General features: G+C 36.0%; 1 protein-coding gene across 1 annotated transcript in view; it reads right to left on the reverse strand.

The window, feature by feature from the left end:
* Positions 1-3,223: 3,223 nt before the first annotated feature.
* The window catches only part of SESN3 (sestrin 3), a 72,864-nt gene continuing 49,147 nt past the window's right edge, over positions 3,224-26,940 (reverse strand). Inside the window, exons 3-10 of the mRNA XM_030883731.2 lie at positions 26,395-26,592; positions 24,756-24,938; positions 22,486-22,722; positions 21,591-21,765; positions 15,843-15,961; positions 14,825-15,015; positions 12,294-12,438; positions 3,224-10,235 (exon numbers count right to left, since the gene is read on the reverse strand). Of these exons, the coding sequence (XP_030739591.1) occupies positions 10,149-10,235; positions 12,294-12,438; positions 14,825-15,015; positions 15,843-15,961; positions 21,591-21,765; positions 22,486-22,722; positions 24,756-24,938; positions 26,395-26,592 (1,335 nt within the window). The 3' untranslated portion in view covers positions 3,224-10,148. The remainder of the gene's footprint in view (positions 10,236-12,293; positions 12,439-14,824; positions 15,016-15,842; positions 15,962-21,590; positions 21,766-22,485; positions 22,723-24,755; positions 24,939-26,394; positions 26,593-26,940) is intronic.

Raw genomic sequence — 26,940 nt, forward strand, 5'->3', positions numbered from 1 at the left:
CTCTTCCTGAGTTTCCTCTTGATGTGAAGATGAAGGGTTTGTTTATGTTTATTTTAGAAGCAGGCCAGTGTAAGAGCGAGTATTAAGAATTCTTGTCTCAAACTCCTTTTAAAGAGTTCTATGGATGAATTAAAAAAAAAAAAAAAAAAAAAAAAAAAAGAAGAGGGACTTCCCTGGTGGCTCAGTGGTTAAGAATCCGCCTGCCAACGCAGGGGACACAGGTTCGATCCCTGGTCTGGGAAGATCCCACATGCCACAGAGCATGAAGCCCGTGCGCCACAACTACTGAGCCTGGGCTCTAGAGCCCACGAGCCACAACTACTGAAGCCCGCGTGCCACAACTACTGAAGTCTGCGTGCCTAGAGCCCGTGCTCTGCAACAAAGAGTAGACCCGCTCGCTGCAGCTACAGAAAGCCTGTGTATAGCAACGAAGACCCAGCGCAGCCAAAATAAATAAAGTAAGTTTATATATTTAAAAAAGAGTTCTATGGAAAGATTTGGGCCCACCTGTGTTTTGAAACATCTCAAGTACGTGAGATTATGGGAGAAGAAAATTAAATACATTAGAAACTATGACTTTGCATTGGTAACTTCCACCATACAGAATGGTCCTAAAAATAAAAAAGTAACACGGTTGTAAGCTTTCCTGAGTCTTCTTTAGGATCAGGCTTATTGTTCTCTTTGGAGAGACTTCTGGCCTTTAAATTGACAAGTCCTGCTTTTATATATTGGTCTGTGAACCTCTCCCTCGGGGAGCGTCTTTTAAATCGTAAGGCCCATTCAGGACTGGAGGAAAAAAAAATCTGTTTTTTAAAATTTAAAAAAAGTTGCAAGTTAGCCAGAGAGGTAAGTTATCTAACCTCTTGTTTGGAGCACGGACTATCCTTTTATTTTTCAGTTAAAATGTCCTGTTGAGAGCATAGTCATTTATATCATTAACCTAAGAAACTTAGGCTGAATTAAGGTAGTGAAGTTTAGTATAAAAGTGGCATCAGAAAGACAGAGTTCAAATTCCCACTGTGCTGATTCTAAGTGCCAACTCTTGGGCAAAGCTCTCAAGACTCAGTTCCTCTTCTGTAAAATGTCATCCTTTCTTTACAAAGTTATTATGAGGATTAAATGAGATCATATATGTGAAAAGATCAAATACACACATAAACAAAGAGTTTCATTTTACTTTTAAAAATGGCTCAAAGTTATTAATCAATTCCTAGGGAGCTAGGGTCAAAAAGCTGGAGTTTGAACTGGGGGAGAAGTGGAAACTTAGCTGTTGGCTGAGTTTGGTCTGATGTGTCCTGTCCTTTATCTCTCCCAGAGGTTGCATATTATTGAAAAAGGCAGACTCTAATTAGCAAGAAGCTGGTTTTTGCTGATCTCCCAGTACAGCTGGACACATGGCACAAAGGGAGAGTTCTTGCCTTTGCTATGAATTTTTATGTAATCAGCGAGCTAAGAGAAGTAAAAAGGGCTCTCCTTGGAATACCTTGCACAAAAGGCTTTGCACATCCTCTATAACTTTCCCAAAGACTATTTTACATTTCTACTTGGGAGTCTTACTGTCACCTCACATTACACATGTATAAACCCCCCTCCCCCCAAATTCTCCTTCCTAACTCTTTATTTCAGTTAGCAACAAGAGTATTCTCTGGGCTTTCTCATTTATTCACTCAGAGTCATCACTGTACTGCATATTTCAAATATATTATTACACTTCACCTAATCTCAAACAACCATCTCAAGAAGGCATTATCCCCCTCAGATTGTGGGACAGAAATCGACGTTCCTAGAGATCCAATTCCTTAAGGTCACAAAGCTAGTAGAATGTGAAAAACGAGCTTTGAATTCAAGCTCTGACCCCAGGTTCAATGCGCCTTTCCTCATTCTACCTTACTATTTTTGGTTAATAAGAGATAATAGTGAAACTAATTTGCCTATTGCTGAGATCACAATGGACATTTTCAAAGGTAACAATAACTGTACGTTTTGCACAACTTACACTATTGCAGTATTCTATTAATGCAGTATCAAGTGACTGTAAGAAATATCACAAGAAAACTGGGTCAGGAAGAAATAAGGGGGAAAAAATGACTCTTACAATGCTGATGTCTTTCAGAATGCATGTCCAGTAATTTAAGCAGAAACAAACCTAGGCAAGAATGCTACTCCAATATTAATTTAAATATATATATATAAAAGCAAACAGTGTTCAGTTTTGCCAATTTTATTGAACCAATAAAATTCCTACTAATAACAATGAAATAAATTTCTGCAAGTATAAATGTGATACAGTTTAACAAAACCCATTGTTCTGTACCTATAAATAGATTTTCAAAATGTCATAAAAAGTGCAGTTATGAATTGTTAACATGTTAATACACAGTTCCTTTATTTCAAATGTGTTTGCCTTGACTCACCAACAGTTCCTTCTGCATCTGTTCAAATAATATTACCCATCCCTCCAAAAAAAAAAAAAAAAAAGGAAAAAAAAAGAGGCATTAAAGCACTAGAATATTACACAAAAACTGATCCATTCAGGTCAGCTTTAGTCAGAACTGTAGAATCAGCAACATAAGAAAAATAAAACCTAGTTATACACACAAAAAGCTTTCATGGGTTCTATAATCTTCTTAACTGCTGACTTATGTGGAGGGCATAATAGTTGAAAAGCCTTATATGGTTAACTAACTTAGACTATATCTACAGCAGGGTCTGATTTGCCAGAACAAGTTTAAAGTGGCTGTTTAGCAAGTTTGCTATTTTCAGAATTGAAACTATAAATGTATGACCGCCATTTGACACTGAAAATTGTGTGAGTCCTAAATTGCATCAATGATCTATTTGATAAAAGCTTATTCTAATTGAAAACCTTATATAGTAAGAGACTGATAGATATATAGCAGTCTTAAAGATCACGTCATCCGCCTCACGTTAGTCCAAAGTCACGTGCTTCGTAAAAAAAAAATTACAGTAACAAAGCACAGGACTACAAAGGCAAAACATCACAGCTTCTGATTACATGGAATAAAAAGTACCAAGGAACGCAAAAGATAATTCTGTATTAATACTGATGAATTAAAGAACTATAACAGACGTTTCACAGCATGCTACATATATCACTCACAACTTAAGGATAAAATGATGTCTAAAATTGAAAGATAAGAAGTTGGCAATCTGATTTCATGTGCAATTCAGCTACAAAGTCTTAATATATACATTCATGATGTAGCTGCTCTGCAAAATCAGGTTAAAAAAAAAAAAAGAGATTTCAAGTTCAAATCCTATTTCTTAAGCTAAAGGATACATCCAGTTCTTCCATGACCAGGAAAGTTATTTTCAGGTTTGAAGGAGCTAATCCCAGTAGCAAGGCCATGTTCCAAGTTGACCTGACAAGGTTCTTTGTAAGCTTGCTCCAACTGTGCATGTGGCTGTGAGTATTCTATTAGCATGGAGAAGATGCCAAACTGGCTTGTGGTTTGCTTTCTGTGTCTATCTTATCGGATTGAAAAGAGTAAACGTGAGGAGAAAGAGGAAGGGAAAAATTGCATTTTCTTTCCAGGGAAGATATATGGATGTAAAGGAAATTATCTGCAGTAGATATAGAGTTGGGATGACTTTCTTTCCTTGATGAACAAGGGTACCATTTAATGCTTACCCTTTATTTTAGCGAACCAGTGAAATTCAGAAAGGAGAAAACAGTCTCAACATTACGAAGGAAATTTCTTGGCTACCCAACTGATACATTTCCTTTATCCTACCTTTTGATCCTTCCTTACCAGATTTGGGAGTCAGCTGACAATCTGTAAGGACTAACTCAAGAAAGAGACGTATGATCAGTTCCATTCAGTAAGTGTCATAATGAATACTTAAGCTAATCAGCATTCATAAACAATATTTTAACATTAAAGACTAGAGAGTGTCTCTCCTTTTGATATTCTTTCTGTTAAAATTATACATTCATTTTTAAGAGGTTAAACTGAGGGGTGCAAGAAAATAGACTGTTTTAGCAAATTTATATACCAAAAATTACATTGATCATATTTAGACTAACATTTGATGCTGTCCTATGAGCTGTAAAATGGGGTGTTTGTTCTAATGGCTATTTTATAGTATGCATTTTCTTATTTCAAAGATTTCCACAAGCATTGAAAAGAATCAGATAGGCATCCCCCCGCCCACCGCCCCCATATTCCTTCTTTTTTCAACTCTGGACTTCATGGTGGTGCAGTCGTAATTAAAGCTAGAATGAACACTTCATGACGTATGATTTAATAAAAACCATCCTTTCAGTCTCCATTATTCAAGTCTCATTTCTTAACTAGGCATCTATTCATTTCTGGGCCCTTAAAGGAATCGACTAGACTCTGTTATCAGGTTGGGTTGTTCATGAACGGGCGTGGAAGGCCATCCAAATACCACTGTAGATCATAATAATCTGTACTTTCAAACAAGGGGGGTTTGTCTTTAGGTCTATAGATAAACACGCCCCACGTCAGAAGCCTGACAGTGTTCATCTATGGACCACACTGAGCAGGCACTGGCCAGAGAGGAAGAACTGATGCTTCTTCCCCTTCTGTGCGTTTCCTGTTCCTTAATGATACTGTCTAGATATACCGGAAGTGCAGCCATGGTTGTAAGGACTACGAAGGCAGTGCATTCCCTTTTCATCCCGTAGCTCATTTTCCCGCATGAGAATAGGGTAGGAATAGGGGTTAGAAGCTTAGTCTAACCTAGGGAAGCTTAATCAAACCATTATGTAGCCAATTTTATGGTATTTTATCTATATTATAAATCAAATGGTCTTCTGTGATCCAGTGGGACCACCTAAACATGCTTTATCATATGTCCTTCTATTGGAAATGTGTTTCAAGGCCCAAATGACACCAATAAAACAAATGTCTGAAACACCACCCATTTGTATGCCAGAAACTTCCTGTTCCATTGATAGGTTACAGATCAATCTGGATTGTTGGAGAATTTTCACTTTACATTCAAATAACTTGGACTAACCAAATATAGATCCAGGTTAAGATGGCAATTCAATCACTTTAAAATCCTGCTAAATGCTAAATTCTGCATGGTAGAAATAGTTCAATTTCTGTATCATGTATAAATATAAAGATTCCTACTTTGATAGAAGGCAAAAATCTTCTATGATTTATTTAAAATATGGAAGTAGTATTACTGAACAACGGAGAGTGAATCCATGAAAAGGTTGGATACTCTGAGTTTATAGGCTCTTTGGGGATGAGGTAGAGGAGAGCAAGATATTTTGGCAGCTGGGAAAGGGTAGAACAGTATGGGATGGACGAGATTACACGTGGTGCTGCATTAGATCTGGGAGGGTGTCCAGGGCAAAGGTTAGCCAAAATATAGCTAGATGGTAGAGGGATTTCGAGGGAGTTGGGACAAGTCGTATTCCTCACGGATGGAGAAGAAGTAACTGGGAAAAGTAAGTGCTGGTGACGATCAGCAGGTGGCTGGTGATGTTTCGTTTGGATTGTGAAAAGGCGCTCAGACCAAGATGGGCTGAGGGGAGGGGAAGAGAGCGAGCGTGGTAGAGGTCGAGGCACTTGGAGGAAGAGAAAGCAGGCAGGAAAGGACGGGCTGAATGTAGGCAGAAGCTCCCACAATAGGAAGTGCTCCTTTAGATTAGGTGTGTGATGCTGACGGCAGCCAAGCTCTTAGAATTATGGTCCATGTGTTCTTTGAAAGATTCTTCCTTCCTCACAGGTTTCTGCCTTGACAGGTACCTCTACCTCTATGATCCATTTCACCCCAGATATTTTTGTTCTAGGTCTCACCTGAGCGGATACTACTAACAAAGCCAAATTAGCATGGAAGTAAGCCCCACATACAGGGGGCACTGAAGTTCTGTTGACTGAGATGAATACATTCGTGTTACAGTACTGTTTTAAGGAAAGATTATTTGATTCTCAGTCTCCAGAGGGATATAATCGGGAAACACAGTTTATGATTATGGCCACCTAGAATAGGTTCTGACTATAAAATTAGGTAACTTAAAACTCGATCTGAATAGAGGAGCCATATACCTTTCAGTTTACTGTTGAATTATACTATTAGCAAATTTCCTCTACTATTTATATAACATTATTGTTGCATAATTTTCGCTTCATGCAAGACCGTCTATTTGCATAAAAGAAGAAAAGTCCCCTTAGATAAAGAGAAGAGTTTAAGGTCTTGCTTTCCAGAGGAATGATTTAGAATTGTCTTTAAAACACAACATAAAACAAAACAAAAACCTCATTTTACTAGCACAGTGCAAATCATTTTTATAATATGCACTGAAATTTTTTTTTCCCTCACGAATTGTCCTTAGTGTTTAAAAGAATCTTACCATCATATATGCATGCGCTCTGCATGAAAGTGGTGAACTATTTTTAAGTACAGATCTTTAATTGTTCGTGATAATTTCATTTTGCTGTGGCATAAAAATCTAAGATTTTGGATTTAAAAACTCTATAAGGTGGGAAAAAAAGTTGCTCAGGAATAATGTTAACTAGCTGTTAGAAGCATTTAAAATCTTTAAGGGACTTAATTAATTAATTATTTTGTATTGGGGTATATTTGTTTTACAATGTTGTGTTAGTTTCTACTGTACAGCGAAATGAAGTAGAGTTCCCTGTGCTATACAGCAGGTTCTCATTAGTTATCTATTGTATACATATTAGTTAGTGTATATAGGTCAATCCCAATTTAAGGGACTTTATAATACAATTAAAATAGGGGCTCTGGTTCAAATATGATTCTGATATAAAGCTGACATCGAGTTTTCTGTTCTAAGACAGTCCTGTGTTGCTCTGTCAATATTATTTGAGTTTAAAGTCATAATTAGAGGCCAAGGCCATGCCCCAGATTCCACACTAGCCATTCTTTATTTAAAAAGTACCCCAAATGGGACAAAGATTCTTCCTGAGACTGAGATAGTATCCTTAGCTCAAAAAGGTGAAGAAATAATAAGTTGTCCCGTCTCAAAAGCCTGTTTTCCTCTAATTATCACAAGTCCATCTGAGGAAGCCTCATCAAAAGGCTCCCAAGGAGGCACCTGCCTGGCCACTCCCGCAGTCAAGGGGTCGGGTTCAAGATTTACTTTCAGAGAGGAGAGTAGCTGGATTTTCCTAAGATGATCTGAGAAATTGAGAGTTATAACTGGAAGTGGGAAAATTTGAAATTCAAAAGTAAACGGCTATCCACCAAGCATATACAGCAGTGGATCATTAGACTATTTTGAAAATAATAAGCAACGGAGTTAGAGGCTTCCCATTCACGTGTGCTTTTCTCACGCACACCTGCACATCTCAGTTTGGCACAATGCGAGCCCAAGGGGTGGGTTAGCAGATCGTATAGTCACATCAATACACCAATTGAACCAGATATCTCTTTTAAAAATATCACATTTTAATATAAAAAGCTATACTATAAATTACTACATAGTAAATTCAATACTCTGAAAAAATACCACCCTGGAAAACCGCATCAGAATTTCAAGTTTGCATTAGCTGAAGTTCACAGCAAACTCGCTGTACAATGGATTTCACAACCCGGAAGGCTGTGCGCGCTGCATCTCGGCAGGTGCTTTGGCACCTTCAGAGTCAACTTTTCTAGGCTGATTCAGTGAGGTTCATAAACATATTGTTTTGTCTTTGTTTATAGTTCCAAGTCAACTGATTTTCCTGATTAGTGATGAGACAGATCAATGCTGAGCTAATACGAAACCTTGCTAGGAAAGAGATCTAGTAAAGGCACTAAGATTTCCATAACCCAACTCCAACTACCTACATTTCCGGGGGTTGGGGGGAACACAAAAAACAAAAACTAAGTGGCCATTTTAGTTACTTAAACCTTGTTTCCCCTTTTGGTCTAAAGCTCATATGGTGTTCTGTGAGAATTTCTCCTCCTTTTCAATATATAAAAATCATTTTTTATCCTGTAATACAGGTCACCTGCACAAAAACATAGGGATATTAACTGAAAGAATTCTAGTTAAAAAAAAAAAAAAAAAAAGTCAAGAGTAAAGGATATCCTCAACTTGAAAGTTCTAAAATTGGGGAAGTCAAATGGACATGCATGTTGTCATTCGTATTTTGCCATTCCCCTAAAGACTTTCTTCGTATTTAACACATATCTATATAATGTGATATGGCATAAAATCAACATATGGTATACACAATAAACAAAACAGACTAGATCTGACATGAGTTCTTTGAATAATCTCTTTAAATAAACCACCCTGTCTTAAAAAAAATTAGCAATTTTTTTCCTCACGTGGAAGATTTCAAACAAAATCCTGGAATCTAAAAATGCAGAACTATCTCATATTCATAGGTTTACAGTCATCTTTCTATTTTCTTATCTAGAACAAAGCCTAAAAGAAAGCAACCTAATGGATCGTACCAGAAAAGGATGATAAATGGAAGGGGAAAATGACTGAACAGAACACTAGTCCACAATTCTTTCATGAGAGAAAAAAAGTAAGTCCTAGATAACAAGTAAGTCTAAAATGAAATCTTTGTGGGAACTCTAACGGAAAATTTTAACTATCTTATTCACTATGAAAAAATGGATCTGTTTTAAAACAATTAGCATGTTTGTGTAAAATTCAAGTCACCCTTAGTTAACCAAAAAGTGTTTAAGCAGTGCAGTTGTGTCCTACTGGATAGCTGTAAGCATCTCTTTAGGCACTTCACTGGTTCATTAACATAATATAAATTAAAGCTATAAACACATAATGTTGTGCTCTGTGAAGATAATCTAATCAAGCAACATAAACCAATGCAAAAATGTGACTTTTGGGATGCTTTTTCTTCCCTTAAGACTTGAGATCTTTTTTTAACCAGTTGTCCAAAGAGATTTTTCTGGGGAAGGGGATGCTTTGGCATTATGAAAGGAACATTGTTCAACCCCAGGAAGGCAAAAGCCTTGGGCGATAAAGAAATCTGAACCAAATTTCTTTATGGCTCTGTGTTAAAAGGACACTTCTGCAGTGACATAGTAGGGGGAAAGTCTGTTGAGTATTTTTTTTTTTTTAACATATTGCACTCTTTTGTTGTTGTCGTTCAATCACATTAATGCATAGAAACACAATTTTTACCTTTGAATAATAAACTGTTTAACCTATCATAAGAAAAACCATGGAAAATAAGTTCTAAAAGCCTAACAGGAAAAAATATAGGTATATTATAACCTTCCTCCGCTTACTGCAATATAGAAAACACTATGAGAAAAGAAAAATGTGCAAAGAAAATTTTTGGTCAGTCTTATGTGGGTACATGTTTATATGTGCCAACTAAGTGAACTGTAAGTAGCCCTGCAAGCACTGATTATTTCTGATGACTGAGGATTACTGTCAGTGATAGAAAGGATTGTGCATAATTCCACTTTTAATATATACATCTGATATGGAAAACGGAAACTTCTGTTTCAGAAGAGAAAGAAACTAGCTGAATTTGGCATTTCAGTAGCATGCTATAGAATTCATCATGATCAATTTCACATTAAATTATGGACAATGGCTGTATCACATTTCATGTTATCGCCAATAGCAGTAAAAAAAAACAAACAAATAAACAAATAAAAAAAATAAACAGTGCCTGACAAATAATCTCCTGGGGACACAGATGAGTGTCCTGTGAGCAGCTTAGTTCAACAGCGCATGCTTCTCCTCCACCAGATTTAGGACACAACATTAAAATTCTAGAATGGCCAGAGGAGGTCATTCATTGCTGAATTCCGATATCTGAAAAACAATTGCTTGAGCAGATTGTAAGCGCTTTTCCATATTTAAAAAAAAAAAAAAGGAAAGAACAAAAATACACATACACACAAACCCCAAAGCACTGAAGTTAAGCATTAACAAACCAGGTTCATGACTTATGATCAGTATCCAAAAACCCAACTATAAACAATGCCAAGTAGTGCTCCTCAGTATTATTTTTGCAATTGTTAGTCATGTTAAGCATCAAGAAAAAGAAAATACATCATTGCACATTACAGCCGCCCCCAAAAAAACGGCTAAAACTTTGACACTAGAGAATTGAATAATGTTTGATGCTACATCACAAACAGCTTCTGATGTATAGCCTATGTGAAAAGGTCTTTACACATATATGACATTTTCCCTGGATGATGCTTCAGGTCAAATGCCGAGTTATGGCACGAAGAGCATAGAGAAGCTCAGCTTGCATCCGTGCTTCCATTAGAAGTAAATTTACGTGAACCTAGAAAATGAAAGTGTTACCAATTTAGTGACCATCATAAACAACTGAAAAAACCTTAATTTTTTTTTCATATATCAGACATTCACAAATGTTTTTCATGGGTATTACAGACACATGTACAAACACACATGCCTGGGCATATTTATGCGGGTACGTGATGTAATACTCATAAGAAAACTGTGTTTATAAAAAAAAGTGAGCAGTAAAAATGACCCCTAAAGTCTTAAAGAGTCCAATAATTTTGTTAGGATCGATGTTATGTAAAGCCAGTCACTCTTTTGGGTTATAAAATAAAACTGATTTTTACAAATCACAATTTTCCTACAAATTATACTTTCTTCCAGTTGTAAAAGTTTATATGGCTAAAACTCAGCCCCACATTTCTTATAGCCTATGCTTATTCCTTGGAAAGCTTTTAAAAACATTGCTTACGATTTGCAGGCATACCTCGTTTTATCGTGCTTTGCTTTATGGCACCTTACAGGTACTGTGTTTTTTACAAACTGAAGGTTTGTGGCAACCCTGCGTCAAGCAAGTCTATCGGCATCATTTTTCCAACAGCGTTTGCTCACTTTGTGTCTCTGTGTCACATTTGGGAATCCTCACAACATTTCAAACCCTCCACCAGCAAAAAGATTATGACTCACTGAAGGTTCAAATGATGGTTAGCACTTTTTAGTGATAAAGTATTTTTTTAATTAAGGTATGTACACTGTTTTTTAAGACATAATGCTATTATACACTTAATAGACTACAATATAGTGTAAACATAACTTTTATATGCACTGGGAAATCAAAAATTCATGTGACTCCCTTTATTGTGATATTCACTTTAGTGCAGTGGTCTGGAACCAAACCCATAATATCTTTGAGGTATGCCTGTACTTGGGAGATATTAAAGTGAAAATGTGACGTTTAAAGCAGTTTGGAATTAGTGTCTGGTACTTAGATATGCACAGCTTGCCTAGAGTCTTTCAGATACAGCTGTGAACAAGCACCTAACTTTTTTGGGGGGGATACAGCTCATCCGATAGGTTAAATTATGTACCCACATATTTTCAAAATGTTTACAAAGAAATATGTTGTGATATATTTAGATTATTTTGGTATCTTTCTATAGGTTAGATGTATTGTTGGATCTATTCTCTTGATGAGTAAGGAGAATTTCTAGATACCACCTAGTAAAGGGAGAAAATCTAATGCAAACATATAAGCAGAGCATAGCGATCCATCTCGGAGAGATGCTGGAGGCAAATGGGTATTTATATGATGTGTGATCGGCTCTAAGACTTCAAGAAGGTCTGCTAGGGATTGAGGTCATAACATTCTTTATCTAAGTCATATGGTTATTGAGTGAATATTAGGACCCTGAAAAGGTTTTCTTACTCTCAAGCTTAGAAACTGTGATATAAATGGAAGATTCGTGGCCTTTAAGGTCAAAGACCTAGGATTTATAGCCATACTTATACTGTACTAGTATATTGGTAAAGATCCTTAACATTTATTAGGTCTTAAATAAGGATTCCTATATATTTCAATCCAAAGAAATATCCTCATATAATAACATATTTGGCTCAAAGATCCAAATCCATTATATTGTCAAAATACCAAATTACCAAATTGGAGTGAGACACCCTTGTTCTAAGAGGTTAACTGTAATGGCTAGAGTGAAGGAATCTCTAAATGGGTATGCCTTCTGGGCATACAATAATATACAATTATAGCTCGCACAACATCTCTGAAGGTTTGATTTTTACTAGTAGGATGGTGGACAGTTTCCCAAATGTCCTTTTAAAATATCAATATTCAGATCCAATCTTTCAAAGGCCAATGCTAAACTTTTACTTTATACAGCACACTGGACAAAACACAGAACCAAAATTTAGTTAATAAACCCTAATTTAAAATCACGGAAAGAAAAACAGATGGCCAGATAATGCCACTTCCATTTCTTTGATGGAGCTAATTTATTAATATTTTCATGTATAATTTTTTCATAATCATGACTTCTTATATTGAATATTTGTCTACGATAAAAGGTTTAGTCATGAAACACACCTTTTCTGAGTGTTTGAACTGACGCCAGTAACTATCATACATGCGCTTGGTAGTCCTCTCAGGATAGCAGGTCACTGTCTTAATGTAAACCTTCAGGCTTCGTTCAAGTAATTGATTAACTTCTCCATAATCATAGTCATCATACCTATAAGCAATATGACAACAAGCTTTAGAATGACAGAATCAAAATTTCTGATTTCTAAAATTATACCAAGACACAATAATTATCTAGTAATTAAATACCAAACGCTCATTCGTTAATTCACCTAACAAATAGTTACTGAGTGTCTATTATGTGCCATGTTACTCCCCCCTAGGCACTGGTGATACACAAATGAACAAAATAGACAAAAATCACTGGACCCGTGGAATTTAAATTCTACTGGAGAAAAAAGAAAGAAATGAAAAAGAAAACCATACAATGTATCAGATAGTGATAACTGCTATGGAGATAAAATGCAACTGGAGGCCGGGAGGGGAATTGTGATTTTAGATAGAGCGGGCAGGAAGGCTTCTCTGAGATGCTGACATTTGAGCCCTAAGGCAGGAGTCTAGGGCTTCCCATTTCAAGGAAGAGAGGATAATCAATTGCGTCCAATGCTACTGACTAGTCAAAGAAGATGCTACTGAGAACTGACCATGGCAAGGAGCTATGCAGAGGTCACGGACAACCTCAGTAAGAGCAGCTCTGTTGACATAACAGGAGTAAAAGCCTGATACTGCAGTCGGTTCACAAGAGAATGGGAGATGAGAAAATGGTGACAGTAGACACACAAAGCTTTTTCAAAGAGATTTGCTGTGCATGGGAGCAGAAACATGAGGCAATAGCCAGAGGGAATAGAAGGATGAAGAAAGGATTTTTGTTTTTTTGAGATGATGAGAGAAATAATAGCATGTTTATATACTGATGGGAAAGATCTGATTAAGAGAGTAAAGTTGATTATGCAGGAGGGAGAAGGGAGAATTGCTAGAACAGGGATCTTCTGAAGATGAGAGGAGATGGGATTCTATGCCCAAGAGCATAGGAGTATAGACAGTTCATCCACAATATGAGAGAAGAAAGAGCAAACAGGCACAGAGGCAGATACAAGGGTAAATGTAGTAGTGGGAGCTTGTGGGATTTCTCTTCTATATTTTCTGTTACTTTCTAACCCAAACATAACGCTTAGTTTAAAAAAAAAAAAAAGCCTCCAGGATTTTATATAAACTTTATTTAGTAGCATCCAACAGAGAAAAATAATCACCATAATATTTGTTATTTATTGTCTTGAACATAATAAATATTTATTGCAACTGAATTAAAATCTATTAGTGTTTATTTTTCTTAATTAGGTTGGTATAATATCTGTTTTAAAGTGTGATGATTCTTTCTAGAATGGTAAATGGGCAAATAGCAGATTTATTATTTACCATTGTAATAGTGTCCTTTAGGTGGACTATTTCATTATTAGTTGATTTTTCAGGAAATTTGGGATATTTTAAAAAGTTATAGAAACCACGTTGCTTAACAAATTGAATTTTAATTACATTCCATAAAGGCTTTCTGATACTATATCAGAAGGGATATAGTATAGAGTCGACTGAATGTATCCATTCAGTTGACTGAATGAGGATTTTCTTCAGTCAACTGAATGTATTCATTCAGTTGACTGAAGGGGATTTTCTCCTTCTGCAAATCCCTCTCCATAAAAGTCTTCAAAACCCAGCTCAAAAAGGATGTTCTCCAAAAGAGCTTTCCTGATTAGACCATTCAGTCTCGTTCACTCATTGACTCCCTGTCCTCTCAATTCTAATTTTCTAAATTTAGAGACCACTAATTTATATTGACTTACAGTTTCGTTTCAGTGTTCTTTTTTTTTTTTTTTTTTTTTTCGATATGTGGGCCTCTCACTGCTGTGGCCTCTCCCGTCGCGGAGCACAGGCTCCGGACGCACAGCCTCAGCGGCCATGGCTCACGGGCCCAGCCGCCCCGCGGCATGTGGGATCCTCCCGGACCGGGGCACAAACCCGTGTCCCATGCATCGGCAGGCGGACTCTCAACCACTGTGCCACCAGGGAAGCCCCGTTTCAGTGTTCTTATGTGAGCTTTATGAGGGAGGACTCTACCCTAGTTTTATTTATACCTTAATTACCATTCCTCCAAAAACTAACCAACCAACCAACCAACCAGCACTTCTTGTCCCAGCACTATGTCCCATCTAAAGGGACATAATATATACATTTTTAAATGTCCAGTTCGTCCAGTAAGGTTTCTCAAATTGAGTGATTCTCTCCTATCCCCAATGATTACTGATATTCTTTCCCCTTCTTAGTAGATTCTAACTACTATAGTTATATATGCATGTTAAGATTTGTAACAGCTAAACAAAAGAAAAATGCTTTTCTATAAGACAGAATTAATTTTTAAAAATCAGAAGTCCACATGTAATATTTTCTCCCCAGAAGCATATACTTCTCAATGGGATAGAAGTAAGATGCATGCCAGAATTTTCACTTAGAAACATATAAAACTGTCTCCATGATGACCATACCTGATTCCGAACATACAGTGAACATAGTTAAATAAAGCTCTGCGCAGCATGGTTGTGTCAACATCCTCATGGGTGGCCATAGTGTTATACGTGAGATTGTAGACCATGCGGAACTTCTCATCAAGAAGATGTCCAATGTCAGAATAAAGTCTGTTCACCAGGGAGAACCCATGATTTTCCCAGGTATAGTCCTAAAAACATAAAATGTATCTCCAATTACAAAATGGTCACTCTCCATTTAAAGTCTATGTTTTTAAGTGTAACTACTGAAGCAAGTAAGTGGAGATATTTCAAAGTCCGTAATTCTTTCACTAATTCCAAGTTTGCAGCTTTACCAAGAATGCTTCACATCAGTTTGTAGATGGGAGTGCTGTGCTGTTTCCTCGGTGGGTCCAGGGTTCGGCACACTGGTGATGAACTCTGGTTACCTCCTGTCGTCAAGTACTATGCAAACTATGCCATCATTTGGAAGGACCCCAGAAGACCTTGGAATATTCCTATGTGACTAAACCTACTCAGTGACACGGATGGTTAGCAGATCATATGAAGCAAGCATGGAGGAGTCTGTCTTTATTCACACTCATTCTCTTTTTATGAACCACATCACTACTATGGCTCTTTTCTAGGGCTGGGGAGGGGCTGGTCCTTAAGCCCGTAACTACTGATGTATATGATTTTATTACAAAATGCCTTTTTATTATAAATGTGAACATATCACTCAATTTCCTCCCTGCCCTCTCCAAAAAAGGACATTAAACAACTATCATGTAATAATGCAAGTAACTGAATAAAGCAGTTTCCTTTTGCCTTCTAAGGGGGTTAATGTTGAAATAATAATCCATCACCTGGGACATCAAATTAGACAAGGCCAAAAACTAGGTTAAATAAAGATAGTTACAGATTCTATCGAAATGCTCTATTAATTTATTTAGAAGTCAATTTATTTACATTTCAACATTTCACAATTAAAATGAGAGTATCTCTTCTCCAGTTTCTCTGAATTAAAGGCATCTCCTACCTGAGCTCGGAATGTTGGCAAATGCTCCTCTCCTCGTCTGGCAAAGTCTTCATACCCAAAACCAGGGTCTTCGATATATCGGGAGACATCAGATGTTATAATCATGTCATCCTCAAAATCTAAGGACAATAATGAACAACCTAGTGTTAAGGAAACCATACGGAGTTAGAACAAATGAATCAGCTTCATTTTCCTCCACTTTTTCATTTAGCTTTTCCATGGCTTTCCAAAGTGACAATATTGACTACATGGCTTAAATTCACATAAAATACCTTTACCTGACGTTTTGAATACAATTTCATTACCAAATATTGGCAATTGTAACATTCAGCTGTAGTTACCCAGGCAAAAAATTGACTAAATATCTAAATAGTAGTAGTCAAGGATCAATACATGTGTTTTACTTATTTAGAAAAGGAAGATAGCACAGGCCTTTGAATATAAAGCTTAAAAAAATTTTTGATCTTTCCAGGGGATGAAGTAGGATGTGGGGAAAGAGAAGGGATGAGGTGAAAGACCACTTAAAATTGAGTTTAATGTTAAGATGAATTTTATTAAAATCAGATGGTGTTTCATCTGGATGTATTCACAGTGAAAATTAGTTCAATAGAGTTCATTTTTAGCTTACAAAGAGGCATCCAGGGAGAACTTGTAAGGGTTCACAATAGGGAGGAAAGTAGACTTTTGGGGACCACTCTTATTCCCTGAGTTGATTTGGGTGCTAGTTAAACAGGAAGGATCAGTTTGTGTGTAAAGTTCATTAAGTTTTACACCTAAGATACATGTGCTTTTCTGTGTACATGAAAACAACAAGGTATACAACATATGAAGTAAACAATGTGCTTCTGAGACTGTGATTAGAATATTATCAAAATGGCATTCAGAAAGACAGAAGACTATAATAATATTTTAAGACAGTTGACTTCTGTATACTTGATAATATTAAAAATTTACCACTGAAAAATTGTAAATGCCCAATGCATGTTAATTTGATTTAAAGATAATTCTTTTTTAACTTATTTTTTTTTCCTAGGTTAGTCTGTCTTTATAATTACTCTTTTTCTGATTTCAACCACTAAAAGGGAATGAACAACCTTTATTTACTACCTTCTACTCTAGAAAATGAACACATATTTTTCAAAATAAAACACTAGTTTCTTCCACATAAAGAACAGTATTTTCCTAATAAGTGTTTTAATTAATATTAAGTAAATTTAACATTTAATAAATAAATAAATATTAAATAAGTAGTTAATGAAACAATTTTGTGACATAATAAAAATTACAATCCTCAAGTGGACAGTCTTGAGAAGCTTAAAATACAAGTGCAATTACAGTAATTCATCTGAAAGACCTAATAGACTAGTAGTACCTGAATTATCTTTAATCTTTGCTATTCATGAAAATCCTAGCAATTATTCTTTTCTCATGAGTTTTGACCCTTCCTTAGTTCCCTTGGCATGGACTAATTAGGGTGCTTAATATAGGCAGGAAAGCTCAAGTGCCCAGGCTACCCAACCTAGAAAGCAGCTTATTAAAATCTTACGTAACTTATTACACATAAAGAGAAGAAACTAGCATTTGTTGAGTACTTACAATATACCAGATACTATGCTATGTACTTAATATCTATTTTTTCATTGTTTCATTAATATGAAAAGAAATATATACTTAAGAAATAATATGAAAATAAATATATACTTAAGAAATATATACTTAAGAAATAAAACTAACTGTAAGTTACTAATACCATTATCAGTACTGAGTGTCAGTAACGAATACAGTGTGGGTTAGTTTAAGATGATGTGGGAAACTTGTACACATTAAACTACTTAAACTGATCTGAAGCTTTTAGGTGACTTGCAGTTCTCCAAAGAGAAAGCTCAGGCTTCTTCCCACCCAACCCCACAACCACTGCCCTGTCTCCTTGTGCTCCAGCCTCTGTTCAGATAAATAGAAACACTTAAAAAATGGTGTTTTCAATGCATTCTCTCCTAACACGTATGGACGACGTTATGCTTTCCTGAATTCAGTTCATCACATAATAAATATAAATGAAGCCAAAAATGTAAAATGTAGTAGCAATCACTGAGGCTGCTATGAAAACTAGGAGTCTTGCGGGTTAAACCAAGACCAGTGAGTAAGTCTCTGATAAATAAGTTCTATAAACTTATTTTATTTATCAGTTCTATAAAATAAACTTATTTTATAGAACTGATAAATAAGTTCTATAAAATAGTTCCTCTCTTGAAGTGATCTTCCCCCTACACTGTACAGCCAGGTGGTCTAATTTGGCGGACATCGATCCTGGAGTTGACTATTACACAGCTGGCTCCTTTGACTTTGCTCTTAGCTTTTGTTTTGCTCATATATATTTCTAAATTGTCACAGGAACTTTAAACATTTTAAAATAAACAATAAAGAGTAAAACCAAATATGATAGAATTTATCCTACAAATAATATCCATCTATTCATTTTCAAATTAGGAGTCAGTCAAGATCTGTGTTCTAGACAATTTTGTCCATAGAAGGAAATATACAAAGTTCTCTCATACTACAAATATTTTTTTCCTAAATTTACCTTAAGAAGTTAAATTAAAAAAAATGTGTCTGATCGACAAATATAAAACTCTAATCTTAATTCTATCTAAACAAATATTTCAAACTCTGGACTCAAAATATTATTTTACATATTACTTGCATTCTTGTGCTCCTAAGAGGTGGCTACTAATATACTACAGAAAATACTGTGTTACAGTAATGGAGAACCATTCTAACTTGGAAAAAAAAAAAAAAAACAACAATAAAAGCTAGTTAACTCTGTTATCAAGCTACAGAATTCTCCCCTTGTAGAACAATTTAAACATTTATTTTCTCCAAGAGGTTTGAAAAACTATTCTTAGAATCTCTGCATGGAATCTAAAATGCTTTTATCACACTGATCAAACCAAGAAACTTGTTATAGGGGAAAATAAATTTCTATTTCCATTTTAAAATGTAGTAAGTCTATAAAAATAACTCAATTAGCCACATACTGAGTCATTTTTCTGTTATCTTTGTGTGACCAGCAAATTTAGTACTGGGAATGGTGAAGAGTTAATAATGAAACAATTTATTTCCTTGAATAATTTATAAATGATGCAGCCTTTTCTGTTAAAACCAGAACATAATTTTTGGCTAGGGTCTAAGACTTGCTAGTCAAAATTCACTATAGAAGCTAGAAGTCCTTGCTCAAGGGTCCAAGAAGGTAAAATATATTTTCAATACTAAAAAAAGAAACCTAAAAGAAATAAAACATTTATATGTCCTTTAAGCTCTAATGGTCTTAGAGAAGCTTTAAAAAATTAATGTCTATGCCATGTTTCACCGCTATTCAGCTCCAAGTATTTTCTAACCATTGTAACTTTTTCTTTCACTCTGTGCTATTTAGAAGTATACTGCTTAATTTTTAAACACTTGAGAAGTTTCCAGTTATTTTTGTTACTGATTTCTAGCTTACTTCCATTACAGTCAAAAGTTATGCTCCATGAAATTTTAATCTCAAAATTTGTTGAGATTTGTTTTATTAACAGTATATGGTTGACATTGGGAAATTTTCTATGTGCACTTGAAAAAATGCTATATGTTGCAGATTGGGATATAGTGTTTTATATATGTCAGTTAGCTAAAGTGTGCTAAATAAGTTTAAATACTCTCTGGATTTTTGTCTACTCACTCTTTCAGTTATAAAGAGGTGTATATTAAAATTTTTCATACATACACACAAAAATTAATGTCTAAAAGTGAACAGATATTACTAACCTTAATACAATTACATTTTAAAATATTGGTTTACCTAGAAGGCTCATTACTTTCCTTTGTCCCATTTGTTTTCCCTGGATGATTTTTATAAACAACGCTTTTGATTTTAACTCCCAAATATATGCTGATAACTTCCAAAACTTTATCTTGAGCTTAAAACTCTCTCCTGCTCAACACTTGCTGCTCCAAGTGTGGTTTGCTGACCAGCAGCACGGGCATCACTTGGAGACGTGATAGAAATGAGGCTTCTCAGGTCCTGGCCCAGGTGGACCAAATAGAAATCTGCATTTCAACAAGATTCCTCAGTGACTCAAGTGTACATTAAAGTTCGAGAAGCACGGTACTAGATGTCTCCAGACTGGAAGCTTTAGAGACATCACAACTCAACATGTCCAAAATAGGGCAGGTTACTTGCTCTTTAAGGTTAGAAAGGTCATCATGATAAGGCCTCTACCTACCTAATCAGCTTCCTCCTCACATTACCTACCTCGTGACTTACGTCCTAATGCAGAACCACTTGCTTCTGCACCCAGCATCCTGTTTCCTTACCACCATGCCTTGGCTCAGGCAGGTATGCTGTTCACCACCAACTCCCCATCCCCCAGCCACTGTCAGACTCCCTTGCACTCAAGTGTCTAAGATTTAGCTTCGAGCCAGGCAGCTGGAGGAAGTCCTCCTCTAGGACCCCTTCTGTCCACACTCCTCCCCCACCACGACTGGGTCCATATACCCTTCACATTCTGTCATGTATTGTAATTATTTCTTTCTCTCCCACTAGCAATGAGAGCCCCCCCAGAGGGCAGGAATCATGCCTTATTTAGCCTGGAAAGCTTAGTACCTACCACCCTGCTGAGATTACATAGGGTACAATAAATGTTTGTAGTATGAACAGTAAATCAATAACCAAAACAATAAGCTTCTTTATATTTGGCATTTCCTGCTGGTTAGAAGCTCTGAGAAATTATTACTAAATATACTCAGTTTGGTAGATAAAATCTTTCATAATAAAAATCATTGGGGAAATGATAAAAGGGGTTCTTGTTCTTCCTGGTAAAACTTCTGAGAGCTATTGGTCAACGTTATATTTAACAAACATAGCCAAATCAATTACCCTCAGGATTTATGAGACTGACTAGCTTTATGACTAGTCATTTGGAAGCCCTCTTTTAAACCAAGGGAACTGTAAAAATAAATGTTATGTAGATTGATGACTTTGAAGGGTTTAAGCTTTCAAAGTCTACTGAGTCTATGCTATTTTAATAACATTTACTATGTGGTGTTCAATATCTTTTTTAGTCATAATTGGAAAGTTTCTCTCCTATTTCAAAGTCTCTCAGAGTATTAGGAAAAAAGTGTGCTCTTAAGACTAGAGCAAAGAAGCCTAGCTTTTAATACAGAATGAATTCCTCCAAATTTAATCTAAGAAAATGACCTAAATAATATATTTTTATAAAATTCCAAAGGTTTCTCCAAAGAAATGCAAATGCAAGTGCAGTATAATTTTAGAACTAATCTGGAAAAAAGTGGCAGTGTTGAGAACAATCCTCCCACATAACTTCCCACCCACAAAAAAGGCAGAGATAGTTCTTACAAATTACATCTGTCGAAACAGAATTTTACTTATCATTAAAAAAAATTACAAAAGTAGGATGGATTAAATATTCCTATCTAACCTTATAAGCAACTGGTCTGCTCTGAAAAAACATTTTATTCAGGATAGAATATGAACTACAAAACTGAAGTACCTCTCAACTGAATCTGAAATATATTCAAAGATACACCAACATAAGAGGGGAAGCAATGGCATCAGGGTCAGGTAGAGGAGAACTAAATTAAAGGAACGTGGTAGTAAAACCGTTTGGACATATCCATATGGAAAATACTGAAGGTGGTCTGTCAGGGTTCTAAGAACAACTAAAAGGCAAAGACAGTGAAATAAAAAAGCACCTGAATGAGGAAACGAATGAAAAGTATCTCCAGAGACCACAAAAAGACTTTCTTTCTTCTCCTTCTCAAAGCGAGTGGTCATTTCTTCCTGAGATGCCTCTTCATCTTCCCTTTCTTCTTGAAGCCTTTTCATTCTTTCCATTAAGGCCTCTAGCTCACTTAGAGAATCGACGATCTGGAGCCAGAGAAGATAATACTGGGTGTTATTAATATTAAAAGTTGTTCCAGTCAATGTCTCCATCTCCCAATGTCACCTTATGCATAGTGGCACTAGCAGAGTTATTAAGTTCCTAAGTGGGTTTTCCAGTAACTCCAAAGAAAATCATATGACAAAATCAAACATTTTCAGAAGTGTAGTGTTTCTGCTTCAGCTATAAATACAAAAAGTTTATATGAATGGATTTATTTAATCTAGAATTCTAGAATTTGGTATATATTAAATTACATTAACACTTATTTTGAAAATTGAGGCAGGCTTACGATTTGTAATCTATTTGCTTTAAAAGCTTCCTTAAGACAATTCAGAACTTCAGGTACAGGTTAAATTTTTACAGTAATAAAAATTATATGAAATATTTCAAGTACATAATATCCTGTTTAATCAGATAAATTCTCTAGATTTTTTTTTTTTTTTTTTGCGGTACTAGGGCCTCTCACTGTTGTGGCCTCTCCCGTTGCGGAGCACAGGCTCCGGACACGCAGGCTCAGCGGCCATGGCGCACGGGTCCAGCCGCTCCGCGGCACGTGGGATCCTCCCGGGCCGGGACACGAACCCGTGTTCCCTGCATCGGCAGGCGGACTCCCAACCACTGCGCCACCAGGGAAGCCCTCTAGATATTTTTGACGTAGCAAGTTAAAAGGCAAAGTAGTAAAGAAAACAGTTAAGAAATCTAACCCCAAAGTTGCTGCCTGTTAGAGATGCATTCTCTATGTTGTTGTCATTAGCGAGATCACACACACAGAAATTGTTGACTGATATTAGCCTGAATCCATTGGAGATTTCTGGATCTCTTTCTGGATTGATGCCACTACCAAAAACAAAGCTTGCCAAAGCATGATAATGTGCCAGTAGGACCACAGCATGTACCAGTTCGGGCAGAGACCAATTATTTTCTCCGGTTTTGACAAGTTTCTGAAATGAAAAAGCAAATCAGAGTAAAAGTGAAAATCATACAATGCTACAAAGCAATTTTAGAAAGTATGGAAAAATCTATAAAATTTCACATGTCCATTTATAATACTTAAAATTCCCTTTAAACATGTTTCATATATTAAAGATACAGCTTTGCTCAAACAATGTTACATTAAACCTATCAAACCTAACAGCAGAAGTATGTCGTGGCTTCTCTGAAATTCCTTATATATACAATGGAACTTCTGCTTCCAAAGCACTTTTACATATTATGCTGTTTTAATAAGGTATTTTAGAGAATCCAAGAACACTGAAGCTACTTTAAGTAGGGAAGGGACTTTAAAGATTCTCTAGCAAAATCATTCATTTTATGGTTTTAAGGTAGAGACTCTACCTTAAAAATCACATAAAAATTTATTCAGTAAGTTAACTTTTAGTTATCTTTTAGATATCTTCTCTGACGGAGGAAGAACCTATAGCAGATGAGAGAAACTGTAGAATACTAGCTCACATTTGAAAGGACATAAAGAATATCAAAGCACTTTTTTATACGTTATTTTACTGGATCCTCCAGATGAATGATGGAATCGTAAGTGAAGCCATTAAAAGCAGTAATCCCTCCAATACCAATTCCAGCTGTTAATCCGTCAGGGATCCTCTCCCATCCATCTCTGTCTATCTGTCTGTCTGTCTCTGTCTCAGTGCGTGTGGATGTGTGGGGATATGTCCTGCTGTGCCTTCACCCCCACCCCCACCCCACCACAAATGTAAAACCTTCATTTGTTTCACTTCACAGCTAAAACCCAAAACCAAAAAACTGCTTTTGCCTTACTCTCCATTATTTAACTACATACAAATTTAATATATTACCAAAAGCTCAGGGGAAAAAAAGGGAAAATCAATCATATTCTACCACTCTAATATAACTTTTACATATCTTCTTTTATTTTTATAAGTAGTATTATATAATCCGAGTATACATACATTTTTCTCTGCTTTTCAAACTTTTTGAAAAGTGCAATGTTCATGGGGCTCCACTGTCTTCTATTAATTATTAAGCATGGGCTATATTGTAGCCCAGGACTATATCTCCATTCCCTTACACGTTCAAATTGCTATAACTTTGTTCATATTTTTATAAACAATCCCTAATAGATAATAAAAGTCTGAGAGTATGCATATTGACAAAAGCTAAGTTTGGTTTAACTGGGTAAATAACTAACAAGATGAGGAAAAAACAAAACAAAACAAAACCAAGGACATTTCTATGCATTAGAAGCAGGGATTTTAAATACCTAAGGCTTCTACTGATAGTGATTTAGATGATGACTCCTACTTATTGAATAGTGACCAAGTGCCAAGCACAGTGCTAAGCATATTATACAACAACCTCACCCTGGAGGCCTTTCACAGACACTCCTCTTGAAGGGCAAGTGCTCCAGTCAATCACAGTTCTCTCTCTTATCTAAGTTCTAGTTTCTAGAGGCATGTAAGCATACACACACCAGTTAGCAAATCATTTTTATTTGCAAAACCACTTTTTCAAAATCTTAAAATTATGAAATGTTAGAACTAGAAAAGAGTTTAGAACTCATTTAATCTAAGTCCCTCATTTTATAGCAGGGTGAACTACCAAGGCCCACAGAAGTAAACTTACTAAAGGTCACAAACTTGTGGGTAAAAAAGTTAGGAGACTAGAACCCAGGTATCTTATCCTGCTAGTGCATGTTCTTTGTTCTATCTACTGCTTGAAAATAGGAATCAACTTTTCTTATAGCTACTCGCTAAAGCACTAGTATAAGCTAATTACTGATTACTTGAAGAAAAATATTCATTTACATTTAAATTAAACCCACTGACTTTCTAAATTTATCTTTTTTACACATATTAATACACTATTTTTTATTTTTCAAGTTCCTAATATGCAAATATTTAGAATTAAGTCTTAAGTAAAATACTTAACTAAAGAATTAACTCTTAGTGAGAATCGTTAGTAAACTATTTTTTTTTCCCCCGAAAGAAACACTCAGTACCTGAATGTGCTCTTTTGTGATCAGCCAGGGTCGGTGTGCTAACAGCTTGTTTATTTCATTAAGATTTTTCAGTCTTTGTGGTACATATTCCAAACCATTCAACCACTCAGCAATACCTCCTGTCTTTAAAAATTCATCCACATGCATGTTTATTAAGTAAGAACACTGATGTCTAGCTGCAGCCTGAAACACAAAGAAAAAAGTTAGTGGGTAGAATAGTCATGGTATGGTCTTATTCTACTATTACTAAGCCAATCACTGAGATAGAGTTAATTTTTATAGCTAATAATTCTTTTCTTACAAAATCCTCTTCCTAAAACTTTCATCACAATGCTGTCATAGATTCTTGAGTCAATACATAAAGCTGATACTTTATATAAGCTAATGTCACAAGAAGCCAATTACTTCCCATCCAGAAGTGGTACGGGTCAACCTAGAACCCATTTTCTATTTATGTTAAGGAAATACATGTTCATTTCATTATGGTAAATGATATCAACTGTATTCTACCTAAAAAGCAATAAAATCTCATTAACTTGTACTGTACCAATTCAGAATGTATGCTAATTTGAGTATTTCTCGTACTCCCTTTGAGATAACTGTAAATCAGCCTTATCTGTGCCCATCCTCCTATTGAGGTGAAACTGAAGCTCACTGACCCTTTCTTTCATATGTAAGCCAGCGTCAGCCTTGATAAGTTGGTAAATCCATGCAAAACAGACTTTTCACCTCTCATTTCCTCAAGGCTGCTTCTCAGTTCAACAGTATTGTTTTATTCTATTTTCTACATCTTATTTCTCTCTTCATTGGTGACCATTCTAAGTTGGCTTTCGGCCTTACTGTCATCAAAACCTTAAGCTGAGTAATCTTTGTCAAGTTCATCATTTAATAAAACACAGGATGCAGCCCTTTTTTGTTGTTTAAAACTTCAGTGAGAGCATAAACAAATTAAACTGGATAAAAACTAACTCTTGGCCGGCTCTGCTCACTCTGCCAGCCCAGCCGTTCCACTAACTCCTCCAAATATATAGCACTTGCATCTTGTCTTCTTCTTTCCTCCAGCAATAGTCCAACTGTAGCACTGCTTCTACCCTTATTACTCCTGCTGCCTATCACCCCAATTTATAATTCTCCCCCCCAGACATTAACTAGCTAACTAGTTTGTACCAACTACTAAACTTAGAAGTATAAGAGTTCACTTAAGAATTCTTCTCTTATCCAGAGCCTCCTTTGGTGCTGGCTGATACTTTCCTCTTATTTGGCCAAATTAGTGATGTTCATCTTGTAAAGAATGACTAAAATGGCACAAACAACCTGTTTTATATTAATAATAAAACAAAGCTATCAGGAGCAAAAACAAAACTTGTGGGCTACTAGAGATATTACTTTGGACCCTACAAGCATCTTTAATTATAAGAGATTAAACATGGAAAATGACTTTACTAATAATTAAATGAGAAACATTCAGTACATTGAGTGGCTTAAAGCATTCAAAATGTATCCAATGGACTTGGGATCCAAAAGTCCACAGGCTTTTTCAGTTCTTATTTCTACCTAATTATACTTAGCTGTGCACACACATATAATACTAGGAGGGAGAGGGACCAAGTGAGGATGATGTCACGTGAACACAGCGCACCATGATGGCGATGTAGTGCCGGTGCGGTAGAGGAAGGGGGCCGTCCATGCGCAGCATGTAGAACTGGCTCCTCAGGAAGGACTCCAGGTACTGCGTGTGCAGACTCATGACCTGGGTGATGTTGTCCAGGCGACCGGATGTAGAGTATTCTTCCACAAGAAAGTTAGTACGTTCATCCACTGTGTTTGCTTGGACAACCTTCCCATCAAGAAACAAAACAATATCATGATTTTTGTAAACACACCCTTGGTTTACATACATTATGCCACGATTGAAGCAAATGAATGTTCTTTTTATATTAACAGACACTGAAATTATGTAGTTGCTCATATTAGAAACAGAAATGAAAAAGAAAGCCCATGCATTTCTGGCTCTGGGACCACAATTTATTAAACAACAAATGTCAAATTATCAAACATTATACACACAGCTATGAAACTGGAGAAAAGAAGCTCCCATCTGCTTTGCCAGGCACATAAGGCAAAATTGGGGAGGCAAAAGCACTGGCATCTGATTACATATATTTACAATTTTATCTCAATAGCC

Source organism: Globicephala melas, chromosome 8, assembly GCF_963455315.2.
Source record: "Globicephala melas chromosome 8, mGloMel1.2, whole genome shotgun sequence".
In the NCBI taxonomy this organism is placed as follows: domain Eukaryota; kingdom Metazoa; phylum Chordata; class Mammalia; order Artiodactyla; family Delphinidae; genus Globicephala; species Globicephala melas.